At 38.6% G+C, this 17,686-nt stretch overlaps 1 protein-coding gene across 6 annotated transcripts in view; it reads right to left on the bottom strand.

Annotated features, from left to right (window-relative positions):
• Nucleotides 1-17,686, bottom strand: part of Khdrbs2 (KH RNA binding domain containing, signal transduction associated 2) — a 522,706-nt gene that overhangs the window by 189,664 nt on the left and 315,356 nt on the right. For all 6 annotated transcript variants that reach the window (XR_006066591.2, XR_013046800.1, XR_013046799.1 and 3 more), the window contains exons 5-6: nt 9,918-10,045; nt 5,365-5,563 (exon numbers count right to left, since the gene is read on the bottom strand). Coding sequence is in view for 3 of the 6 variants with exons in the window: in XM_042265820.2 (XP_042121754.2) it covers nt 5,365-5,563; nt 9,918-10,045 (327 nt within the window). In the remaining 3 variants the exon portion in view is untranslated. The remainder of the gene's footprint in view (nt 1-5,364; nt 5,564-9,917; nt 10,046-17,686) is intronic.

The raw sequence follows: 17,686 nt of genomic DNA, 5'->3' as shown, positions 1-17,686 counted from the left end.
ATGATTCAGCTAACACTAATGATGACCTTAAAACAGCAGTCTCAATCACTGTAAGTGGTTTCTTGTCAGGACAGCTGCAAGGAGTGGATTTGATTACCTCCATGCATTCTGTGTGGCCGGAAACTTAATGCTGAGACTCAGCAGGAGACAGTGTGTGAAGAGGGAATTGACTCACACTGTGATTTGTAATAAAGGGAACCTTTTTCTGCGAAATTTTATCTGAGAGTTAAGAACTCCTGTGAGATTTTTCACTATCAACTCAGCATGGTGCTATTATTTTGTTATTGAGACACTTAAATTTTTGTTTTTCTTACCTCTTACAAAGGAATCAATAGTCTGAAAGTTCAGCAGAAAGCAGCAGTCCCTACCTCTAGTCCAGTTTGGTACTACAGAGATTGCCACCAGCAATTTAGCAGACTCACCTGAAACTTTGTATGCACCCACTGAATTATTTTTTAACAGAAAATAATTATAAAATATGGTCAGTGATAGGTTTTCCTATGATTAAAGAGATTAACAAGAAAAGCTGTAAGTACCCAGTCTTTCCTGTTGTCCATGCTCTGTTACTGTAGTGGTACTGTGATGCCTGCCAACCAGATGCTTTTTCTCTACAAACCAGCGTTTCTCCATAGAAAACACAAGCAATTTGGGTGGGCGGGGCAGGGGAGGAAGTGTTTTATTAATTGATTTTCTACCATCTCAAATGATTCTAGCTTGTGTCAATTTGACGTAAACTCACCAGCAAAATATTTGTGTGAAGTTTTATGAGTGCTAAGAATTATAGTTCTGTCTGAAGTTAACAAAAATGATGAACAGATCTTAATAAAAATGAATCATTTTTGCACATTATGCAATATTATCTTTATTAAATGGATAATTAGTATGTAGCTTGAGAATCTGTACAGAGAGGTAGAAAGTTTTGACTCAGAGTAGAACCAAAGATTGACAAAGTAAGTACATGAATTATATAATTATTTATTAAGTAAAAATCAATAAAATATTTGATAAACTTCAAGCAGCATAAAAAGTGCATATATTCTCAAATATTTGAAGTGGCATTACCTGACAATACTCTGTCGTTATTTGGAAGTATTCTTTGAACAACACCTTGAATAGTGTGAACTGTTATATACATTTTAAATGAGTACCATGGAGTGCAACACTAAGGATAGAAAAGAGAAGTTTGAAAAAAAAGACAGAAAAGAAAAAAAGAAAAAGACTACAAAGAAGACATGGAGCAAAGATTCCTGGCAGGTTCCTAGCTCCTTGGTCCAAGCATTCCTCAGGATCTAACGACATACTGTTATTGGATTCTTGAACTTCCACACACAATATTCCCACAATGCTAGGTTTATATTTCAATAACATAAGGTCAGATGTTTATTAGCTATTTAAAATCAATAATACCTGATTAGTTTCAAAAAATATAAACATCTATGAATTAAATACATCTGTAGTCGAAAGATATTAAGGAAAACACAATGTCATTTTATATTGTACTTAGCTTTTATTCAATACTTACAGTATTATAAGCACTTATGGATGCCTATAAGTGTTTAGGAGTATTTATGGTCATAGTGCACACTGTATCTATGCAGCAATGCCTTGGTTCCTGCAGGTTGAAAGCCTTGGCTCAGCATGATCCCAAACTGAACTCTCACCTTTCCCCTCCCACCTGGGTTCTCATTTTAATACATATTCCCCTTGGTTTAACCCAATTCTTTTATCCCCAAAATAACATTCCATGAAAATTTTACAAAAATAAACAAAAAGGAAAATGACCCTTTACTGCATCCACCCACACCCATCTCATCACCAACTGTGGAAAGATCCCTTTCCCAGGGAATTTGCACCTTATGCATCCTCTCCAAGCCATCATTTTGTCAAAGTGGGGTATTATAAGATGTCACAGTGTTTCTGCATAACTTGTTTACATATCTCAGGACTCATGTTCTGGTCTCCATGAAATAGGAAGAATCAACAGTATAAAAACAAATCCAATCTGATCACATTTCCTTTCTCTTCAATACCTTCTACTTGGCACCATGAGTAAGCCTGTCCTTCCTGGCGAATTTCTTTACTGTTCTCCTCACACATTCTGTTCCAGCTCTCATCTTACTGATCCCCCCCACCCACACCACAAAAAGATTCAACTTCATAATGAATGCAATTGCTGATTCTCCTACTTGGGATGCTGTTTATAAATTAGCCCTTTAGCTTACACACCATTTCCCTGAGTCAGCCACTATACTCATATCCAAGAGACTTTCCCTAACTGCCCATCCTGTGGTACTCAACCACCCCCATCTCTGTCCAGAGCTTTACCTTGCTTTCCTTCACTTACCTATATGCGTTTGTTTCTTAAGACCGCCTAGTAAAATGCCAGCTTTATGAAATAGCTGTTGATCATGTTCATTTGCACATCTATTCCCAGGATCTCAGAAAAGAACTTAAAATAACGGAGGTCCAGTAAGCAAAGGTGTGAGACAGTAACATGGCCTCGCTGTTTTAGTCTTCCTGAAGGCCACACCTTTCTGGGTTTTTCCCATTCAGAATGTTGTGCTTATTTCCACAAAACCCTTGTGCTTCTGCAGTTTCCTCTTACCTCATACTCAAAGCTTAATTCACCATAAACAGAAACACACATGATGAACTACAATTCTCTTGGCCCATTTTCTTCTCTTCCAAAGTGCTACATATACCATAGAAGATTTCAGTTAATGACAATGAAATTTTCCCTCTCAATTTAGTGTTTTTGGTGTGTGTGTGTGTGTGTGTGTGTGTGTGTGTGTGATATGCATGCATGTGTGGGATCACTCATCCTTGCATGAACATGTAGAGAACAGAAGTTGATGCCCAGAGTCTTCCTCTATCATTCTCCATGTTAATTTTGAGGCAGGGTCTCTCAGTAAATCTGGAACTTAACTCTTTTACCGAGATTGGCTGGTCAGCAAGCCCCAGCAGCTGCCAGGCTCTACCTCTGAGCTTTTCAATTAAAGATGTGCACCACATTCACACAAGATTTTATATGGATACCTGAGAGGCACACACAGCTTAGACAGTAATGTTTTACTCACCAAAGAATCTACTCATCCCTCATTTTAAATATTTGAATGATCTGACTGAATAAATATACAATGCACATAACAATTGTGGGCCTCCAAACTTTTTTAAACATGAAAAGTTATCCTATCTTCCACCATGTTTTTAATTTACCACGCAGTAAGGACTTATTTTGTAAATAATATGTCTCAGGTAAAAGGTGTCAGATTCCTGATAAACTTTGTGTCAGCTTAATTACAAGCTGAGTTATGTTTTCTGACTTTGCATTAATGTCTAAGTTTGTAGATAAACTTTGTGTCAGCTTAATTACAAGTTGAGTTATGTTTTCTGACTTTGCATTAATGTCTAAGCTTGTAAACATCAGTGTCTTATATATGAAAGATATTTCAGATGAATGTATTTTGTCAGTTCTATTAGGATTTCCATATTTAATCTTCCTTCAGTACTTAAGATATTTGTCAGTGTTTTATGTTAAAGCAGTAACATCATAGTTAAAATGTACTCAGCATTAAGGATTTGTATCTTGAATGGAACCTATCAACTATGATCACTTTATTTTGGGATCACATTTTGACTATTAATTAGCCAGTGTATAATGATTTATATGATTTTAGTGCCCAGAACATGATAGCAATTATTACTGAAGGGTTTAAATTTAATGAGCAATGATTTTCAGAAGGCATTTAAGAGGAGGGCATTTGTTGGTAAAATGAAATAAATGCTTAGATTACAGGATGAGCATACTAGAGAGATTAAAGACACACTAATGCTTTTTGTAGTGTGTTTCTAAATGTATTTATTTATTCTTATGTGAGTGAACGTTTGTCTGCATGAATGTATAGGCACCACATACATACTTGGTGTCCTTGGAGACCAGAAGAGAATATCAGATCCCCATGGAACCAAAATTACAGAGGCTTGTAAACTGTCATATGGATTCAAGGAATCCATCCCAGACCCTCTGTAAGAGCAGCATGTGCTCTTAACTAGTGAGTCATCTCGCCAGTCCCAACAATAATTCTTTCTTATCGGATAATGGCCTGACTTGTGTCATTTCAGTTTAAAATAATAGTAGAGTATTATGATTACAAAATCCTGGGACACAAGTAAGAAATTCCCTTTCCAAGCTTCATAATACAGCAGAAGCAGACATGGAGGGTACAACAATGTGACTACTGGACTAGTGATTTTTTCAAAGCAAAGTCAGAGGATCCTAGAAGATACAAGATGATCTGGACCTACAGAGGGTTCATGCCTCATAGCCTTATCCCATGGGCAGATTAGCTGCTGTCTTCATAAGACCAGTTATGTCTGCTTATACAAAGACTGCCACAGCTGGGCCAGTTGAGTGCTGATGTTCTCTCATAATGGGAAGGGTTATTGGAAGCTCACCTGAATATCCAGTCACCCCTCCAAGCCAGTTGTATGCAATTTTGCTCTAATTGCATGTGGGTTTCAGGTTGGGGGATGGGCTGGATTACACAGCCTGGAAAGGACTTGGTGAAGGAGACTCCACTTAAGAAGCTACAGGAAAGCCATCATCTAGGCTGGATGAAGACTTCCCAGTATGGCTGCTCTGTGGTCACCCATGTTCCTGTTAGTAACACCTCATCATGTCCTATAAGTAAGTCCAATAGACTCATGAGTGCCTCAGGAGGAACTTTAGTGGGATGGAACTTTTGTTTGTCCCTGGGACCTTTCAAAGAGGTGGAGGAGTGGACACCTCTGGGTTCTCCCCAAGGAGAAAATTCTGGAGAAAGGAAAATGGGAGGAGGGTACTTAAAGATACTACATTTCCTGTTTATGCTATACATTTCAATTCTGGATGGCAATCACATATCTTTCAAATGGTCAGCGAAAGGGTAAGCCATAGAAATGGTAGGATATCCATCTGTGTATACAGTGTCTACATTGATGCTCCTATTTATCAGTTTTCCCCTAATGTTTATTAGGTTCCAAGCAAATCCTATAGCCATATATTATTCATATCATGCTTATAATAATTTATCATTATTTCCAATTTGAAAGCTGATCAAACTCTATAAAGATGGGATCAACTCAGCAGAGTTGATTCTTGAAACACAAGGTATTGATGTCACATACACTGCAATGATGGCATCTATGAAGTGAAAACTTTTTTTTCCCCTTAGTGTTCACACGTAAATCCATGGCTTGACTTCTGTTGAAAATGACATTTGTATGCTGCAACTAATATTACCTTCTACTTTCATGGAATGGAGTCTACCTTCTGAACCAGTAATTTTAGCTCTTCCTCACTACAGATTTCTTGGGGGTACTTACGTATTCTTCATAAGCCTCGTGGGCTGGAGGTGGGGGTGCTCTGTACCCGGGTACTGCTGCGGTCCCACGAGCACGAGGTGTAGGGACACCTCTCGCTATTGGGGGCACTGGAAGAGCTCCACGGGTCACAGTGGTCCCCCGAGGGGTAAGAACACCTCGTCCAGGTGGTGGTGGTGGAGGAATAGCACCCCCACGGCCCCTACGAGAAATAAGTAACATGCAGATGAAGGAAAAGAAAGACAGGAAAGTAAGTGCCCAGCTCACTGGCTCCACACAAACTGGTAACCAGAGTGATGTCACTATGTGGTTACAATAGCTTGAGTTTCGCATCACTGATTTATTACCATGCCGTCACTTCCAGAGATGGTGAAGTCACTGACATATTTTCAAATGGTCTTCAGGGCTGCTGAACTAATGCCCAGCAATGAGAAGGCTGAATGAATGCCCTGGACCACAGACTTAACGCAAAAGCGATCTGAACAAAAAGCATGAGATCAAAGGAGGCAGCCATTTTTATGACATTCTGAAACATTCAGAAAGGATGTTTATCTGAAATCTTTGGATAAATGCATGGTTATTTCACTTTTTATTATGTCTGAAAGTTGACCTCTAGCAAGCACCGCTATCAGCAGGAACACTTAAAGCTTTGGGGAAAATGATGGTCTTTGAAACGCCAACAATCATAGTGTTCAGCTGTAGCATCACAAGGGAAAGTGGGGTTACCCTTTCTGCTCTGAATAGCCATCAACTTGCTCTTTTGTCCTGGAAGAAAATGAGTTTTGGAAGTGAAGAGTAAGAATGCTGGTAGAGCTTTTAAAATTCTTGGCTTACCCAGCCTATGAGTAGAGAATATACAAAACAGTAGCCTAGCGTGGAGGACATAAAGGGCCCAAAGCTACAGTGCCAGCTTCAAGTATAATGGCCAGGAAGACGAGCTAATGTCATCACACAACAGAAAAATATCTGTGCAGTGCAATTCCCTCAGCTTCTGAGTTGTTCACATGTGACATGTATGAACTCATGGGGTCCAGCTCTTGATGATTTGGGGGGCTGTAGAATCTCTAGAATGAAGAGCCTTGCCGGAGGAATTAGTTAACAGTGGACAGGGTTATAGCCCAGTCCTGTCCACTCTTTGCTTTCTGCTCTGATGAGAGACACAGGAGCAAAGCTCTCCCAGCCACTGGTTCCCATCACGATAAGCCATCTTTCACGGTACCTTTCCAAATATGATGGACTGCATCCCCTTTCCACTGTGAGTCAGAATAATCCTTTCTTTCCTCCATTCAGTTGCTTCTTGCTGGGTGAGTATTTGCTCAAAACAACAAGACAAGTCACTAATACAGCCTCCAAGTGCCTGTTCCTCACCAGTAACATATTCCCAGGTCTGACAACTAGTGTAATAATTCCTGCTCAGTTTAGCATTTTAGTACTATCAAAATGTCGATGTGTTGATAATAAACTACATGTGCTGGCTATATCAATGAATAATGGTGGGTAAACATTTTAATTACCTAGACCTGAAATAATATTTTTTCCTAATGAGTGGTATCTAGATTTCTAAATCTATATAATGTTTCTGCTCTGCAATTATGTCATGCTCATATTGATTCTGGTTTTTCTTTACATTTCTTTTTCAACTGACTCTTAGCCCCAGCTGCAGCAAAACCTCATCCAGAGTCTGTCTCATTCTCACTTATATGTTCTGTCATTTCCTGGCAGTATTAACACCATTGCCTTCTCCTATTCAACCTAAAACATGCATCATCTATTTTAGGATACTGTCCAAGGCTGAATCCCCGGTGCAGTATTCTTTTAGTTTCTGACTTCTTCAAAGAGCATTTTCTGCATTTAATCTTCACTTCATGTTCATTTCTGAACCAAATGTCATCTCTTCAGGTCTTGTTTTCAGCACTCTGGGAAGACACTCGTCTGAGCCCCGCCAAGCCCCCAGCCTACCAATTTCCTCTTATAGCTCCCATGACCCTGTGCCTCCTGAGTTATATTTAAGACTTCTCCAAACTGTTATCTGGAAACTGTTTCTTCAGACTTTTATTCTTTTCTCTACTCTGCCTCTCTGTATTTCATGTGCTGTTCATTTCTGCCAGCCTTGGGTCACGGGTTTGTGTCCATTGTCTCCCCAGTCATGATTCAGTCTCTTTCACCACTTCCTACCCCCAAACCCAGCTAATTGCTTATCATCACATCAATTACTGAGATCCTTTCTAGAAACAGATATGGATACCCTTCTCTTTCAAAACTCCATAAGTTTCACATGTTAGTTCTTAATGTTGTCCACAAAAATCATTCAAAATCTGCCCTTAATGATAATAGTGTTTCATTATTTATTTGATTAAGAAACAAATTGAAACTTTAGAATAAAGATTACCAAAGTCAAGGTCCATTCAAATTTGGCAAATACTCTGAGCCAAAAGAAACATTTTTCCCCTAAGGTTCCATCAAGCACATGATTCCCTGTTAATAACAGAACAGAATCTATTGCTATGAAGCTTTTAAGCTTCCACAATAAGAAAGGTGAATTATTTTAAGTAGTTAGACTCTCAAAGAATACAGAATAAATGTGTGGCTTTGTTTGGTGTCCTAAATATGTAGTTAAAGTATACCTGGCAAACTGCTGGAACTGTTAAAAATGACATTTCTGAACCAAAAAACATGCTGAGGTTCTATTAAGATTACTTGCAAGGATGCTACTTCAGAATCCAACAAAATCAGGCTAGAAATGCAAACATTTTATAAAGACTGGCGTCATATGAAGTGTTGGATCTTGTCAGATTGACACGTATCAATAAGCAAATGACCCAGCCAGGTGTTACAATGATTACTTTTTAGTTTTTAGGATGAAATATGAAGTGCTGGAATTTCTTTCTGGTCTTTTCCTTCAGGTAGATTTAATTCTCCCAGAATGTCTACATTGATCCATATATATAGTTAACTGTTAAGTATTCTGCTTGGGAATTCTTATTTTTTTTTTCTGATAAATGAGCATGGCTTTACAATATTAAATGCAAAAACAGTGGTGTATTCATAATGATTGAAGGGCATTAATTAAAGTTATAGAATTCTTTAGCACATCTTAAGATACTTTTATTGTGACAGATGAGTTTTTTTTTTTAGGGTACATCCTCTACAAATATGAGTCAACTATACAGAAAAGGAAGTAAATGGATTACACAGCTTGTGTGTGAGTGGTGTGTGTGTGTGTGTGTGTGTGTGTGTGTGTGTGTGTGTGTGTGTGTGTATTATAACTTTTAAACAGAAAAATGTTTATTTTGGCTCCTGTTTCTACAAGTTCCGGGCCATAATTGGGAAGACTCTCTGCTTTAAGGCCTCTGATAAAAGGCCAGACAGAGTGTAGGGGCACCCAGAACTGATATGGGGCAGCAAGGTGGGCAAAGCAGTTGAGCTTGTGGGGACGCACGACAAAAGAAAACCCAAGATACACTAACAGTTACAGCATCCTTGGAAGGCATTCAATTCTATGACCCCAGACTTCCCACTGTGCCTTATGTTTTGATGTTTCTATTCTGCCTATGGAGTAGATGCTCAGGAATGTTAATCTAAGTGCTCTTTTTTTTTTCTGTTTTGTCTCTGACTTTGGTACTAGAGTATACATAAATCTTTGCCTTTTTGCAAATCAATGTTTTCTGTTAAAAACTTACAAAATTCAGAACCCTACAAAACCAAAAGACTATTATCATCGTGAAGGATTTTGCAAAGCCAAATATATGTATGGACTTTGTATAACCATGCTGATAGTCACACCAAAATGAGCTTCTGGATTTTCTTAAGTGATAGAGATATCTAATTCATTTATTAGTCAACTTGACAATATTATATTCTTTCAAGAACTGTATATGGCATGGATAAAATATATAGTTTTATGTCATGCAAAGACTTTCTTGTTTTAAAAATGCAAAGGACTATGTCATCTCTGTATCTTAATCCTGGAAACAGAACAGGGAAATAAAGACTCTCAGGTTCCCACCTTATTTTTTAAGAATAGTTGTTAAGTGCTCAAATTCATGAATTCTGGAGTAAGAATGTATCTATTATTTTAGGTAACATTTTAATATTCTGCCCAACTTTTGCTGTTGTTTTGTTTTTGAAACTATTTCCACAGCTGGCCTGAAATACACCATGGAGATCAGGCTGGCACTGAACTCACAGAGGTCCCCTTTCCTTAGCCTCTTGAATTCTGGGATCAAAGGCATGGGCTACCATACTTGGCCCACACAACTTTTGTTCCTCAGTTCTTCACTTATAAAAAGTAGTTATCTCAAGTTCAAAAAGATGTAATGAGTTAATGTGTATAATCTCTCATGTGCTAGTTGACCCTCCATGTCTACTGTTTTGCTGTGAGTGTTGATAAGGCTATTGTCATATGTGCTATTTAAGCATCCAGTCTTACTGTCTTATTATGGTGTGAGTGTTGTTGAGATTGTTTAGCTCTGTTTAGAATCATGACACACAGCAGAACAGCAAAGGCCTGTAGTCATCATTTGCTGTTAATATACTAAGAGAGAGAACTCAGGTACCTTGAAGGAGCTATGGGAGTTATTCTGATTCCTCTGCCTCTAAGACCTCGGCCACGGCCAGACTCTTCTGAGCCATTTAAGTAAGACAACTCTCGGAGTTGTTCTTGACGAATTTCATCATTGTAGTCCTAGAAGAAAAAAAAAACAGAATATGATGAATTACTATGAGACATTGGGTTCTTAGACCTGGAACACATTCCCCAAACAATAAGAAAAAGGCTGAGGATACAGCTCAGTGATAGAATATTTGTCTAGCATGTGAGGGACCCTAAGTTCTGTTGCCAGCATTTCCAAACAGAAGAAAACCAAACAAGGTAACAATGCTGTGTGGCCAGAGCTGAGTCTAGCTCCATACCTTGCCTCAAAGCTCTGATCCCGGTACTCAAGAGCCTGAAGTAAGAAAGGATGCTCCCAGAGAGTTCCGGGACTGCCTGAGAACATCCTGAATTCTAGGTCAATCTTGGTGAATGTGTAACAAAATAAACAAAACAGCTTTGCCTGTTCCCTTAATCATTATATACAAAACCCCTCAAATGATATTAAAGAAGGTGTAAATCTCTTCAAGCCTCTTATCCCATAGAGAAAATGAAGATGCTTCTTTGATCAAGAAAGTACTCTTCATGACACTGGATTCAATTCTCTTAACTATCACTTTAGGCTTTATCTGAAGAGGGTAGGTAGCAGGGTAGTATCAGTACATGGAAGGTACCTCACCTACAACTGTCAACATCAATGTGATGGAAGATAAAGTGTACTTGGGTGAATATGTGCAGGTTATGAGTGCATGCTATTCAAACAGTTCCAGAGTCACAGTGCAAAAGGGAACAGTCCCAAGACCCAGAGCAACTGAGATTGTCTTAGATTCATTAAAACAATGTGCATCCACAAGCTCTGTGGAAATCTGTGGTTTCTCACTGAAAAACCTGGCTTGTAACATTTTCAAATCAAGGAACTTCCTTATGTGTCTTATCCATGGAAAGAGGGAGTCACACATAAATCAAATTTCACAGTCACAACCAGAGACTTGGGTGAAGCACGTGTCATCCCTCAGTCATTTATTTAGAATGACTGAAGTCATTTAAAAAGATAGAAAGTAGGTGTGAGTCATTATAGATGGATTTAACCTTTAATAAAAGTGCTAGCCCTAATTATTTCATCAAATACACATATACACATATACAGGCACACAAACACTCAGTCACAGACACAGATGCACACACAGACACAGACAGATAGAGAGACCGACATACATAAACACACCTTTGTGGAACAATATAAAATGGAGCAGTTGTTTATTTGTGCTAAATTGCCAATATGATCTTTTTCTCTAACACATATTTATGTGATATCCACCTCTGCTATTATCTGACATTGGAGGAGAATTTATATTCTAGAACTTAAAACTTTTGTAGCAGCTGAGCCAACTGAAATGACATATGAGATGGAAGTCTAGTGTATCAGCAAACAATGCCCATTTAGCTCATTATAAAATTAATCTATGTGTTAAGTGAATTGAAATAAAGAAGCCACAGTCAGCCACACACTTCTACTGTGCAAGGTCTGCGGAATTCTTAATGCACAGCTTTACCTCGTGCTCCAGAAACTGACTTGATTACAACCAAAGTGCTAGTCATGCCAAAGTACTTATTTTCTTATTTTCAATATGTTACTTTCATGTTTATCCTCTTCAACACCTGATTATAGTGATGATGGGTTTATCACAGAGGATAGAAGAGCTAGACAGTGAAAACTGCAGTTTCTAAAAAGTCATATATTATTCAATTTCTGCTTCCTAATTTTCATCTTCATGCCCCAACTAAACTGGAGAACAAAACACACATTTCTATTATTTTACTAGGATCAGGAATGCAGAACATTGCCACTGCTGCTGGAGTCGATCAGCCAGCCATCAAAGTGGAACATGAATCCCATAAACTTCACAGGTAACATTGCTGATTACAATGCTGTATCTGAAGCTCCTTCTCTGAGGTAAATCCATATTTTTAGTTCTTATGGATTAAAAAAAGATAGACTGGCATTATTCTGTAGAAGACAGATAGGATAGAACAGCCCCTAGTTCGTTCAGAACTTCCTGGATCCATGCCTTTGAAAGTTGTAGTAACCTTGACCTGGCACTGGCTGTGTGAAACTTTTCAGCTAAGTACAAAAGGTAACCAAAGTGACTGGAAAGTACCTGTGTACTGGAACTTGAGCTTTTTGCCATTGGAAACTGTTATATCACAAGGTGGGGGAAGTCTGGCTCAGCTATCTGGAAGGTATGAGAACAAGCGGATAGATTCTAGTCACTCTGTCCCTTCTGCTATCCTTTCTGAGATACAAGAGACCAGAAAGAAACCTCCCTTGAAAATCTCAGAAATCTACTTTGTCCCAGGATAAAGGATAATAACCTGGTAATCAAAGCCATTAGGACTATTGTGTTGATTTGATGTAAGGGTTCCAAGAACAGCGATGATTTGTCAGCACAGGACGTGAGCATTGTGCGTCAGAGGCCGGCTTAAACAGCCATTCTCCACATATCTGGATGAGAGTTCTTGGACCTACATATTACCATTTATCTCTTGGGTCAGGTACCACCTCAGATCGAATTCAATGTAGCTGAATAAAAAAAACTAGGTATTATAATAGTTGGAGACATTTACTGAATCTCTTTGTTTAATGTGTGAGTGCACTAACTCGATGGCACGGCTATTTCGCTGCTCTGGAAAATTCTATTAACCAGTAAAGATTTGCCAATCTTGGTTAGATGAATATTTCACACTGAAGAATAATTCTTAATGTAAGTAAAGCCACTATTGACAATATACACCTGAATTCCTTATGGGCTTAGCTGGAAATGTTCCCTTTAAGAGATTAATTACTTTCTAGGTTTATGGTGGCCAAGTGAATGGAGACAAGTAATTACAAGTGTAACTGACCATGAACTGCAGCTGCTACCTTCTGAAATACTACTTCCTCAAGGCCATGTTACTGAGAGCTCCTGATGCTAAAATAAGTCTAAAATCCAGAGGAAACACTGGATTCCTGTATTTTAAGGACTCCCTTATGGTATTGCTGAACTCTCTTTTTACTTCCGCACATCAGAGAAGTCCAGAGACTCACACTTCTCTTTCCATGGTTTCAGACACTGTGTGGAAGAACCCTCCTTATTTTCCATAACGTTTTGATTTTGTCACAAGAGCACTTTCTCTAATAAAATCCCTCCATGTTTAATCCACTCTTAGCATTCAGTTTTTCAAGAACTCAAGTGGAAATGTAGTATTCTGACAAAATCAAGTTCCTAAAAATCCCAGAGCTGAGAGCTGTGGCAAACTCAGTCGTGTTCATGCTGATGGAAGCTATTTCATTCACCATCCCCTGTACTGTGACTGAATCAGTGTGACTGCCATTACCCTACTTTAAAATGGCTACAGATAGGGTGAATATTAGACTCACTAGCAATAACCGGAAAGTGTAATTCTTTGGATTTAAAGAAAAAAATGTAACTTGTTTAATACATTACTTAATAAGAAACTAGGAAAGACTCATGGACGTTGGCAAACGTGGGAACTATTTTGAGGCAGAGAATAGAAGAATTTCTTTAGTACAGAAGAACTATGGTGGCAGCGGACAAGCTGCTTTTTGCATGAGTGTGGTGAGATGTGAGAAAAAGAATAGGACATCTAATAGCTTAAGGGTGTTTGGGTAGAAAGTAACACACTTCTACTTTTTTTTGTCATTTCTAAAATGTTTCGACTTTTTTAAGTACCACAATTGGTTTTAGAAATATATTACTTGAAATAATGACATGTACACTCACAATACTTTTTATATGTTCCGTTCCCTGAATGAGATCAAATTTACTCTATGAAAGAGTTTCCATGAGATGTACGAGTGTTCCCTTTCGCCTCTCAGATAAGGCCCTCCCACTGTGCTGGCATATGGTGAAAACAGTATACACAAGAAAAGCTGAGAGCAGAAGGATGTTTGGATGTTCCTAGAAAGGAATAAATGTGCACAGTTCGCAACATTAAATGTATATGCATACTTTCCAGTTACATACAGTCTTGTCCATCTGCTATGGTGGCATTTTGCCAAACTACAAATTGGGAAGATTATTTAACTTACATTTAGATGGCAGGTAATGGCAGGTGTTAATAGGCAACCTGGGGGTTCAGTCGGGGACCACTTTCCTGCCAAATCCTCTCCATTAAGACTCAGCAGGCACTGGTGCCACACATTTAAAACTGTGGCCATGGGCTGAGGATTTGCCTTAGTGGATGAAGGGCACTTGCTGTCAAGCCTGACAATCTGAGTGATCCTGGAAATCTACATGGCAGAAAGAGAGAGCTGACACCTGCAAGCTGTCCTTGCCCTCCACACAGTTGTCACGCTGTATGTCAGGTAGATACAGTGTGTGCCCAGTGCACACACATTTATACACACACTCTCATAAATAAGTACATGAATGTAAACAAAAAAATGAAGTGAAGATGTTAATTCTCTTGGGTTATAACAAAGAGAGCTGAAGAAATATCAGCCTGTACAAATCATAGCAATAAACAAGAAATTGAAATTGGATGTGGTTGCACAAGCCCGAAATCCTAGTACCTTGGAAGCCAAGACAGAGGATTATGAGTTACAGGCCACCCTGTGTTACAAAAGCAAAAACTAAATAAAAAGAAAATGTGGGTGCTGAGCTAATATCATACTTATAACTGAGCTGGAATGGATAGGAAAATTTAAAAAGTATTAGTAGAGATTATGTAATAAAACAAAAGATTAGGTAGCTTTACTGAGCCAATACAAAATGAGCTTTACTCAGCTCACACTAGAAATCAGAAAATCCATTTGCAAAATACAGTCAATGAAGAGTAAGTTAAGATTTATTAAGAATCTGCCCAATGAATGATTCTGTATAAAGTTCATATAAAAGCATTATAATAGTATTGTTGGAGAAAACAATATCAGAAATTCAAAATGTCTTTGATTCTGAACCTTAAACTTCTATTGATGGCAACTTCTGATTACAAATGTCTTTTCCTTATTTCCTTGTTATCAAAACCTCATTATAAGCTATTCCAAAGTCATGACCAATTGTGATGATAACAAAACAGATTGAATGCGTATACTATGTATGATTATTAGAATGTCTTATTTTCTTTTTCATTTTTTTTAACAAAACATTGGCTACTGACATAGGAGGACTACCTGTAAAGATCTGTGACATGAACAACAAATAACTCAAAGATTTGTTGTAAGATTTTTAACTTAAGCTTGTCTCGCAAATCAGCTACCATCCGAAGAGAGATTTAGGATACTAGAAAAATATTCATAAAACTACAGGTGTCAGATTTGAGCTGCTACAAATACCAAGTTCCATTTATCAAAATAAAGTCAAAATGACTCTAAGCTTGTTCATTAAATGTTCTTAGCAAATACAGACAGAATTCCAGCATGGAGGAGGGGAAGCAGGCACACAGTCCACTCCTAGCTAAGGAGCTATTGGCATGTGATTGCTGCAGGAAGAGAGAGAGGCCTGTTTTCTTCAGTGGATTGACAGGTATATCACCCACATTTTAAGGCAGGCCCCATCCACAGGTGTAGCTTGTCAACACAAACAAGACTGCCCTTTTTTAAAGAGAGAGAGGGAGAGGGAGAGGGAGAGGGAGAGGGAGAGGGAGAGGGAGAGGGAGAGGGAGAGGGAGAGGGAGAGGGAGAGGGAGAGGGAGAGGGAGAGGGAGAGGGAGAGGGAGAGGGAGAGGGAGAGGAGGGAGGAGAGGGAGGATTGGGAGAGAATCTCAATGGAGGAGGTGAATATAATAAAATATATGAAATTCTCAAAGAATAAACAAGAATATTATTTAACTTTTTTTTGGTAAGTTGTCAAGCACATGACATGGGAACCATATGGAGTTTTAAATAAAAATAGGCATTAATTTAATCCTTTAACATATTATGGTAACTTTTATTTATAAGGCAAACTCTTTAAAACACTTTTTACAATAATAATCTCCTCAAATGGGCCTCAAAGCTTCTTAAATGAAAAATCATGGTGGAAAGCACAATGTGAGAAAAATGTGTAACAATTCTGTTCATAAACAGAGATGATGTGGGTGTTTGCTATCAATTGCCCTACAACTTCAGGCTTCTTTGTAGACAAGGGAAATTACAAATTGAATTTTCCTGAATGCCTGCAATCTTGATGTTTTGAAGCTTACAATTCAGTTTCAAAATTTATAGGTATTTATAAAATGTTGTTGGCTAACCAACCAATCTGATTGCATTTGCAGTCTGCTCCACAGGAGGGAATTTCCTTCTGATGAGGTAAAAACCTATGGCTGTGAGGTAATAGGCCCTGGGGGTGTGGTGAGCAGTTACACTTACTGTTTTACTAAAAGGTCACATTAGCAAAGTTCTTTCTAAATATTAGGTTTGTACCCATGGGTCTATGGGGCTCTCAGCTTTGGTCAGAAAAGATTCATTTTTTTAAATAGGTGAGACTAATTCATGTTTATAATTAAATCTGTTTCTGAAGAACTGGACTGGTAACTTTAACAACAAATGGTTCTGTACCACCTCTTCTAGGAAATGGCAAACATGTCTTTGTTTCGAAAAAGTTGTTTATAACCAAATCTTGCAACCCTACCTTTGTTTCCAAAGGTTGTTAAGACTACCTTGCTATAACTACTTTGTTATGACCACCTTGCAATCACGTCTTCATTTCAGGAGGTTGTTATGACTAACATAGTTATGTTCTCTGTTCCTATAAACCTGGCTATTTTGCCCTTCAAATCCTTTCTTTGGAAACCCCCTACCTCTGAGTTATAAAAGCTTTGTCTTCCTCACATCCAGTGCTTAAGGAGAGGCAACCCCTGCACACAAATACAAAAGCTTGCTTAAATGAATTGCTTGCTTTAATTATATTGGCTGTGATGATTTTGTTTAGACTTTCTCTTCCTATCTTTGGGGTTAGCAAGTACTCTGAAAAACTATCTCATCCACATAGCACAGCTACAGTAGGAATGAACTTACATTAGCTATGGATATCAACTAAAAAGCCTTTGCAAAATTTCAACATGAAAGGAGACTAGCTCATGAAACCCAACCCATAGCTGAGGAGTTATACGGATGATGGCTGCCTGAGGAGGCAGAATAATTTTCTTTGATCAGAGGTCATTGGTAGGTTGCCTACACTTCCATAGATGGCCCCACTACCATACATAAACAAGCAACACTGTGGTGGTATTGTGTTTCCCAAAATATTGTGCACCCTAATAAACTTATCTGGAGTCAGAGACAGAACAGCCACAATATTAAACATGAGGATAGTCAGTGGTAGCACATGCCTTTAATCCTAGCATTCCAGAGGCAGAAATCCATGTGTTCAAGGCCACATTGGAGAAGGGCAGGCATGGTGACACACACTTTTAATCCCAGAAAGCAAGCCTTTAATCCCAGGGAGTGGTGGTAGAAAGCAGAAAGGTATATAAGGCGTGAGGACCAGAAACTAGAAGCATTTGGCCTGGTTAAGCATTTGGCCTGGTTAAGCATTCAGGCTTTTTAGCAGCAATTCAGCTGAGACCCATTCTGGATGAGGACTGAGATGCCTCCAGTTTGAGGAAACAAGACCAGCTGAGGATCCCGCGAGGTGAGGTAGCTGTGGCTTGTTCTGGTTCTCTGACCTTCCAATATTAACCCCAATACTTGGCTCCAGGTTTGATTTTATTAATAAGAACTGTTAAGAATTCTGATACACAACACTGGTCAGA

The sequence above is a fragment of the Peromyscus maniculatus genome, chromosome 21 (assembly GCF_049852395.1).
Source record: "Peromyscus maniculatus bairdii isolate BWxNUB_F1_BW_parent chromosome 21, HU_Pman_BW_mat_3.1, whole genome shotgun sequence".
Lineage (NCBI taxonomy): Eukaryota > Metazoa > Chordata > Mammalia > Rodentia > Cricetidae > Peromyscus > Peromyscus maniculatus.
The sequence above is the reverse complement of the archived record's forward strand: the minus strand, read 5'-3'. Positions and strand labels throughout refer to the sequence as shown.